Source organism: Anarrhichthys ocellatus, unplaced genomic scaffold (genome assembly GCF_004355925.1).
Source record: "Anarrhichthys ocellatus isolate YVR2014 unplaced genomic scaffold, GSC_Weel_1.0 scaffold23, whole genome shotgun sequence".
NCBI lineage: Eukaryota > Metazoa > Chordata > Actinopteri > Perciformes > Anarhichadidae > Anarrhichthys > Anarrhichthys ocellatus.
The window spans coordinates 1,896,248-1,905,174 of NW_022280053.1; the positions used below are offsets into that span (position 1 = coordinate 1,896,248).

General features: G+C 45.4%; 1 protein-coding gene across 9 annotated transcripts in view; it reads right to left on the reverse strand.

The window, feature by feature from the left end:
• dab2ipb (DAB2 interacting protein b) overlaps window positions 1–8,927 on the reverse strand; it is a 123,176-nt gene that overhangs the window by 54,400 nt on the left and 59,849 nt on the right. For all 9 annotated transcript variants that reach the window (XM_031860074.1, XM_031860073.1, XM_031860072.1 and 6 more), the window contains one exon: window positions 3,758–3,876. In XM_031860074.1, the coding sequence (XP_031715934.1) occupies window positions 3,758–3,876 (119 nt within the window). The remainder of the gene's footprint in view (window positions 1–3,757; window positions 3,877–8,927) is intronic.

Sequence of the window (8,927 nt, forward strand, 5' to 3'; positions counted from 1 at the left end):
AAATAAGAGATATATATTAAGCCCAATATGTTTTTCTAAATCTGTTCACGATTCACAAGCACTCAATTCAACAAAAGTGGGTATGAGAAGAGTCTCCTTTCATCTCAAAAAGCCATTTAAATACTGTTTCAGGATAATCAGAATTGAGGTAAGACTAGCCGTTCAATTGTCAAGCGGATTTCAAGTGAACTTGTGAAATGTGGCTAAAAAGAGATGCAAGTTTAGACAAAGTCATGTTTATCTACTCATCTATACCCAATTCTCTTGATCAGGAGTCTCTCCCAGCATGCATCTCTATATGGTCGCTCAGTATGCAGTATAGTATGCAATGCAAACAGAATTAAAGCATAAACTGAGCAGATTGCCTGAGACGAGCGAGACGGGGAGAGACAGACAAAACAGGAAGAGAAAAACGAATGTAAAGAATTGCTTTGGCCATTTTCTCCATCTGCTAATATTCAGAGTCTGTGAGTGACGGCAAAAATAAGCTTCCCCGCTGTGTTAGAGACGCAGCGTTTCCATAAAAACACATGAGTCACACTGGTGCCCACAGTGCTGAGAACTTCAGCTCCCCAAACACACGCACGCATTAGATACGCATCTAATTACAGACACACAGTCACAACCATCCACAGACTGAAGGAACTATTTTCTCCCACGGAGAGATGGTAAACATCTCTAGGGCCGATATCGGCAAAACCTCGGCAACTCACACAAAAACAATGAGGATTGATAGACAGCACTACAGGTAGAGGATAGATATGTATTTGGGGTGAACTGTCCCTTCAAAAAGAAACGATTTCAGGTAGCTTCAACGTGTTTACATACATGAATAAAACTATGTCCTCCACATAAAGTGCAATATATGTAGATAAGACTAGCTTGCTGCACTGATGAATAATTATTGAAAAGTTCAGATATGCTCGACGGTTCAACCAAAGCACTCTAGCTGCTGCCAAAGAATCTAAAAACCGACATGTTGCATCCACTGCGGTATTCATCAGTGTGTCCACGGAGTCCGGGAAAGGTCTGTGTGGATCAGATGAGGGCGCAGGAGCTAGTGAGGGTCAGAACATCTCTGATGCAAGTAAAACGTGCAGAGCGCAACAAGTGACACGGAGGGTACGGCAGCATCAGGTCAGCGCAGAAAACCATTACAGACCATCGCATGGAGACGCTTGATTAGAAACAGCATATGGCAGAGCATAAAAACATGATTAAAGAAATATTGTGGTATTCAGTTAAACTCAAGTAAGTAGTCATGCCACAAAACACAAAATATATATATATATATATATAGAAATATTAAATTGCTTCCCTAAAAGTTTTGGAATTGCTTCCTTCTTTCTGTAGTGCCTTCTGTTCTATCAGTGCAGTTAAAGTTACTTCCATAATAATTACCTCGACTGTAAATCGTGCACCCTGTCTGTCACGATGTCCAGATGATACATGACATGGGAAGAACCTGAAAAGAACAGCCTGTCTATATCCTGAAGAGTGTACTTCAGTATAAATAGATGTACTTCCTTAATCCAGTGATGTGCGTGTGCGTGTGCGTGTGAGTTTGCACAGGGTAGTCGTGATCGTCCACACATCGCTGTGTTTCTGCTTTAGCCAACGATAGGAGACTTCTGTGTCCAGCCTCTCATTAACACCGATCAATATTTCATTTTAGAAGTCCAGCTGCTCCTCATCTGCAGGTCGCTCTCCTGAGACCGACTCGGGCAACACGGCCTAACGATGTCGTCACAGCTGACACACACTCTGCAAATGTGTGTGTGTGTGTGTGTGTGTCTGCTCTCACGACACAATCTTAACAGAAATTCATGCAAATATGTGGCTGTGAAATGTAATAGGAGAATATACATTTTGATTACTGTTAAGTTAAGTAATCAAACTCGTATAAATGACTGAATTGTAGGTAATTGTCTGGTGGTATGACGTTTGAGATGTACAGTGGATACTAAATGTTCCCCGCACGCGCCGCATCCCTCACATTCGAGGCTGCACATCTGCACACCAGGGAGTTTGCCAGGCTATAGGATTCCCTCCCTCCACCCTCCATCTCTCCTCCGTCTCATCATCTCTCTTCTGCCTTCTTCCGCAGTGTTTTCTGCCCTCGGGCTGCTCCCGTCAGTCTCCTTCTACTACACGAGGACATGTTTAGAGAGAGCTATCATTAAATAGGAGTCAATGTGTGCATTTGCAAGAGTGATGCACGGGGCGTGCACGCGCACGTGTTTCTGCGTTAAGTCAGGTGAGATAAGATACCTCCTGAACGTTCCAATTTCCCGTCCGATATTTGCTTTCTTCGCCGGGGGGCTTTATCATAAATGCTGATAGGCTAGGAAACCTCACTACTGTTTGAAGGGGGGGGGAGCGAGGATGAAATTGGAGAGTGATGAGTTTGAAATGGAGAGAAGGGAGCGAGGTTGGAAAAATAGACGGCATAACAGAATGAGTAGGAGTGGGAAAGAAAATGAGAAAACAGCGGGACAAAGGAAGGGTACATATACGAGCTCATTTTGTCCGACTGCACCGGGGGAACAGTTCACCATGTTCCACACTGAACAATTGCTCGTGTTCCCTTGTGATAGTTTGACAGTGATGTTAATGCCTCATTAAAAGTACGAAGAGAGGCAGCAGCTCGGCACCGAGTTTTTCGAAACCGAGAACTGTGGAACATCTCTTCAAAAGCAGCACCTCCGTTAATTAATCTCCACAGATGGACACCGTGGCTGCTTTCCAGACGCAGCAAACATAGGTGCTGGGAATTATAGCTAGTTACTTGTGCAGGCGTGGAAAGGCCATCAAACGATCCGGAGCGCGATCGCAGGACAACACGGCCCCGTCCGGAATGGTTGTTGACGTCATTGGGGTCGGGCACTTGTTTGCCAAGTGGCTGAACTCCTGAGGAAGTCAGAAACTGGCAATTATCACAGCCTGAAGCAAAACACCATAGCACGGGGTGGCACTGTGGACGGAAGGCTGTACATAGATCTGTAGAGTTTAGACTCTGACGCCAGAGATGGACTGATATAAACGGTATGCGGGGCAGCTTGGGTTAGTGAGGCGGGGAAATACAGCAAAAACATCTCAGTCGATACCAACATATAAATGAAGTCGCTAGTGATGACGTGACATATTTTCTAAAGCTTAAAATTCCCTTGCAGTAGATACAGAACATGAAAAATCACAGTTGCTTGGGCTGTGAAGAAATAGCCACAGCATGTGTGACGTGCTTTTTTAACAGGGGGGGAAAGCAATTACTGTTTGTGCTGCCGCACTCGCACTCTGCATGCGCTATCAGATGGCGAGGCGATAATATTCCCTATTCCCGTCTCTTTTGGCACAGCTTTTAGACTTGGTTGACGGTTGACACTGCATATTTACTTGCCTCTCCATTTTCTATTGCGAGGCAAAGCAAAATGAATCATATTTCATTTTACATACAACCTTTTTGCGAAGACATGAGTTGAATGGCATTCAACTCCACACTAGAAAATGATCGTGCTCTGGCACGACATGGCGGAGGATCACCGTGTAAGACAGAGCCGCATTAGAAGTGACAGACTTGGAGAGTCAGGATTCACTTCCTCTCACGATACACCGACAACACAACACGCAAATGTCAACAGTGACCTGAATAACCAGCCATCAGGTATAGAGGGAGAGGCACCAGAATAGAACAGACATGTGAACATATCCAGCGCACGCAAAACGCGCACCGGTACCGGCGCGACAAGCAAAAACCCACCTGTCATTGTCGACGCTCCTGAAGCCGGGGAGGATGTGCCTGAAGCTGGAGTTGCGGTCCAGTTTGGGTTGACTCTTGGTGCGCTTTATGGAACCCTTCAGCCGGCGACTTAGAAAGCCCTGACGGAGAGAGAGAGAGGGAGAGACAGACAATAAGACGGTGTCTCTGCCACTTTGTGAGGGAAGTCTCCGAGATGTCAATCGTCGAGCTCAAACTCGGCAGCAGGACAGAACACATTAACACAGACACTTGCGCTCCACGTCCTAAATTTGGGGTGTCGTGTGCAGTTAATGCGTAATACATGAGTGTAGATCTTCATGTCAGAGTGAGAGTGACGTTCACAGTGGAAAGAAGGAAGGACAAGGTCAAAGACAAAATGTTCCTTGAATGCAAAGAGACATAAAACTACAAACACAGTCACGTACAGGACCTTGACAAAAGATTCTCAAAGAGCATAGATGTAATAATAACGGTGGTAGGTAATATGTATGCAGAAATTACAGACTGATTCCCACAGCAGGAATTACGTCAGTGCTTGCGGAAATTAATTAGACGGATACACCCCTTTATTAGTGTTCTCGTTCCTCTCTTTGTCTGAGTCTGTGTGTTTACTTCTTCTAACATCTGCAATCGCACTCACCCCCCACCAAGCACCTCGCTGTCTCCATGGCAACTGTTGAGGCTGGCATTAAGAGCGAGAGAATATGAACAAATGAGATGTGGTGCAGGAACGACAGGCTGTTGCAAGTATTGAGAAAAAAAACCCGGAAAAAAACACAAATATTTTTTCAGCTTCTTTTTTTGAATTCACTGCTGGGAAGAAGATCAGAAAAATAAAGGACTTTGAATAACGAGTATTTATAGGAGAGTAGATGACGAAGAAGACGGAACTTAAGCAAGCCGGCGTGTCGGGGAAAGTGTTAAACCAGGTAGCGTTCAGGCTCAGGTGTAACTTTTTATTCCAATCGAAACCGACACAGTTCACATGCTAAACAATAGGGCGAACACCTTCAAGAGCCACAGTGTGGTGAGGAGACAAGAGACAGGAGACACACCGCTCAACGACCTCCCTCAGTCCCAGTCAGGCCATTAACACACCTGTATAATTACCACCTACAGCGTGAATAGGTCGCCCCGGGCAGCAATGGAAGAGGGATAATTAGAGAGTGACTTCCAGACAGCCTGCCAGCTGATCACAGAGGAGCCACTGCATCCTGATGAACAACACCTGTCATCTGTAAAACCCTGTGGGCTCGGAACAAAGACTCGCTAATGTCAGTGTATTCCTGCTCACACGGGAGCGTCTCTGTTCCGTCGGTGTGTGACCCAAAATAATAGCTGTCCAACTTCAACGCTGCGTACCTATTTTTAGGAGTTTCTTAAAACTGTGTTCACACACCGCCAAAATGATAAGATAGCAGTCAGTATTCACAGAGTGTGCTGTTGATGCACGGTGCCGTCTCGCAACGCAATGCTCAAGAGGATAACGGAGGAGCTGCTCGCAGCTGCTGAAAGTTGAAAAACAAATTGCGCAGAGAGGCGAGAAAGCTGGAGGAAAATCTTGAAAACAAGTATTAAAAGGGCACTCTGCCAATTCCTACACATGAAGTTCAGGAGTACTATTCAGCCGGCGAAATACAGTTGTTCTCCTGTGGCTCTGGAGGGAGCTTCGGAAAATAACTGTGTGAGTGTGAGCTCGGAGGCTACAGATTTATAACAGAAGGCCTGCATTAGAACCTTGGATATGGACTTTGAATAAGGAGGGAACTTCCCAGACAGGGGAAATCTAAAGAGGGATGCTACTGAGGGTACACCGATTTATTGTACTGCAAAAACCAGTGTACACCACATCCTGTCTGCAATTAGTAGATGTTGAAGTATGAAAATGGGACAGCGTAGTGCTGCTACTGCAAAGGTTGCGGGAGGATCATTTTAATTCCTGTCGTCACTTGAAACATTCCAAAAAGAAATCAGCTGTTTTGTCATTCATCGTGATCGGGAATGAGTTACTTTGTGCTCATGATAGTTAGTCGGATCTGACATATGAAGGCTTACTGTTGCTACCTGTTCAGGGGATTTTAGCTGAAAATGAGCAGGGCTGAGTCACTGCTGTCGGTAACGAAACTGCCACATGACGCTCTCTCCCTCTTCCCTTCCCTCCCTTAGCCGTCGCTCACTCCATATGTGTATGCGAAGCGTGTGGGCATGTGGTTAGATTAGCATTAGGCACCGTTCTGAACAAAGACAAACATGAGTCAGACTGTGCAGTGGGAATTTGGTCGTCTTCGACTGCATTTCGCACCCACCCCCCCCCCCTCCTCCTCCTCCAGATCACACAAGGAGAGGACTCGAGGAGAGGCAGAGGATTTTTTTGACTTTCTGATGGCAATGATGGCGCTGCAGCAGAAAACACCCACGCACTCTGAATGCGCAAACAGTGACACACACACACCTTTCCTCATTTCTGGATATCATTCACAATCACCTCCGGATTTATAGTAATTCCACGCCTCTTCCCTGTAGGCCAGGGCCTACAGAGGATCTGTGCCTGCCGCTGTTGGTATATTCACAGCTGACAAATTAAAACGCTTCTCTTTTTTTTTTTCTCCTCCATCCGCGGAAATAAGTCAGCGAAGAGAAACCTGTCCCTGTAGGCGAGGCAGATTGATTAGTGGCTGCTTGTTCTGTTTTTACTTCTCTGCTTGCCCTGATGGATGGACTCTGGAGGACGGAGGGAGAGAGGGAAACAGAAAGGAGAGGAAGAGAGAGAGAGAGAGAGAGAGAGAGAGACATCAGGAAGATACACCATGATTGCTCTGATAATTTCGCATTCCTCGCTCTCCTTTTCAGCCACTCCAGTGCTTGCGGACGGCGATGCGACATTATACAACGCTGCTCTCTAAGTCAGTCAGCCTGTCAAAGCCCTTGCAGAGCTATTGCACAGGTTAAAAGGTCAGCAGATATTAACTGCCTGCTTCCTCACTTACAATCAGTCAGCAAGGAAGACTGATGCCTATATTAACACCGGATTAAACCCCACTGGAGACACTGGAAGCACCACAAAAAGTGTTAGCATTTAATTTGCCTCGACCGCAAGCTCATATAAGATGATTGAGAGAGCGAGAGAAAGAAATATATATATGCTGGACGAGAGGAAAAAAAAGATAGAGACATATGGTGAAATGGAGGAGAGGACAGATGTGGAGGTGAGAATAGTCACACAAAAAAAAAAAAAAATGGAGAAAAAATGACAGTGATTGCTTGCCAGAGAGGGATAAGCTCTAGGAGCAGGACAAATGGAAAAAGTGCAATGTGTGGGTGGCAGAGCGTGAGCTGAGAGAAAAAGCAATAGAATGAGACTAAACGGGGGAGTGAGGAGAAAAGTGCAGCAAATGAGCGACAAGGTCGCCGGTGGATCAGGGCTCAGTGGCGGCCGCGGAGAGGAGCCGGCGAGAGCTGAAGCAAAAGACGGTCAACAGTAGAATGAGTTCGGTTCCTCCCTGTGGTTCACATTCTGATCAGTCACACGTCTCAGCATGTGTGTTTTCATGTGACATCAGTTGTTACGTGTCAAGGAACTGATGGCTGACATTTCCTGACAACTAAAAAAAACAAACATTGTAAACAAGCTCGACCTCTCTCCAGTATGTCTTACTGCATGTGATCAGTTCTCAAAGGGGACACGTCATGAAAAACACCCTTTTTTTCAGTGCTTGTGCACATATATTTTGGGCATCTGGAGCGCTAACCGACCCGCAAACTGTATGTAAGTATGAGAAAAGTAACGTGTTTGTCAACGTTAAGGCATGAAAGGTGTTCCAGTAGAAGCCTGAAATACCCTTACGAGGAGGAAAATAAAGCTGACATGACCAGAGACTACAATGAAAACTGACACCTAATGAGATTTCATGCATCGCATCATTGTTCTATTGTGTGGTAAAGAAACTGGTAAATTGACTTATGGGAATACAATTTCCCCGCGAGCTTGGTTAATAATGTCTATAAATATCAATGCATGAATGAAAAGAAATTCAATACGGGACATAAATACTGTTGAGATCCCTCCGTTAATTAATTTCTGTTTGGCTCTTGCATATCATTGGTCCGCTGTCACGTCTGAACCTTTTACATCTCATTTTGCAAACACACACACTTACGCACAGAAACACGATAAGGCCATTACAGCCGGTGCAACCTGACAGGGGGCATTACAGTATCACATGTCAGCGTGAATTTCAATGAGCTCTTTAATTATTCCGCATTCCTACGGCTGACAGCTAATTAGCGGAAGGAGGGGATGGATTAATCTGACTCAACATGCGTCCTCGAAGGGGATCAGACTCCTCCAGCCCCGGCGTATTGTCCTCGCTCCAAAGGGTCTTTGACGGCTGTAGAAAGAATACGTTTGTCCATATTTGCCATGTCACCTTGTTTACAGTGCAGAATGTGTGTTAGCGTTCCTCTGCGCATGCCCGTGTGTGTCTGAGAGTGCAACAGGCCTGCATACTTGATTGTAATCTCAGCCTGTCCAAGCCCATTAAATCACCACTAAAGAGGACAGCTCAATTTTATCGCTGGGCTCTTTTTAGTTGTTGTGTTTTTTTTCATGAAATTAAAGCAAATGCTTGCAACAAGTTAATTCTATTCCCTTGGCTTGGCAATTCCAGGCTCCCCTAATGGGGGGCTGATAGAATCAGTGCCTGGACAATCAGCAGGGTGTTCCCTGCTTCCACATCCACCTCTCTTGTCCTCCTCAAGCACAACCTGATGAAAACAAGAGACATACCTGTCCAATTAGACCCCCTGCTATTATCTGAGAAGAGAGGGGAGGCAGGAGGGGGAGAGATTGGATAAGGAGCTAAGTCAAAATTGAGAATCAATCCAGCCAGCTGGTGCGAGACGTGGACGTGACAGACTTAGATAAGGTCTGTTTGTCGTCTCTTTAAACAAGTGCTGAATAAGAGAAACCACCAAGTTGCAACTTTTGCATTTAACGTATGCAATCTTTTAGTATTTCTGAATTGGCTGTGGAAGATTAGGCTTTGGAGAGATTTTAGTTTTCTTGCATGCCTACTGGGGAGAAATTGTTTTTGAGAAGTGCTGGAGGATGTGCTTACGAGTGTGTGTGTGTGTGTGTGTGTGTGTGTGTGTGTGTGTGTGTGTGTGTGTG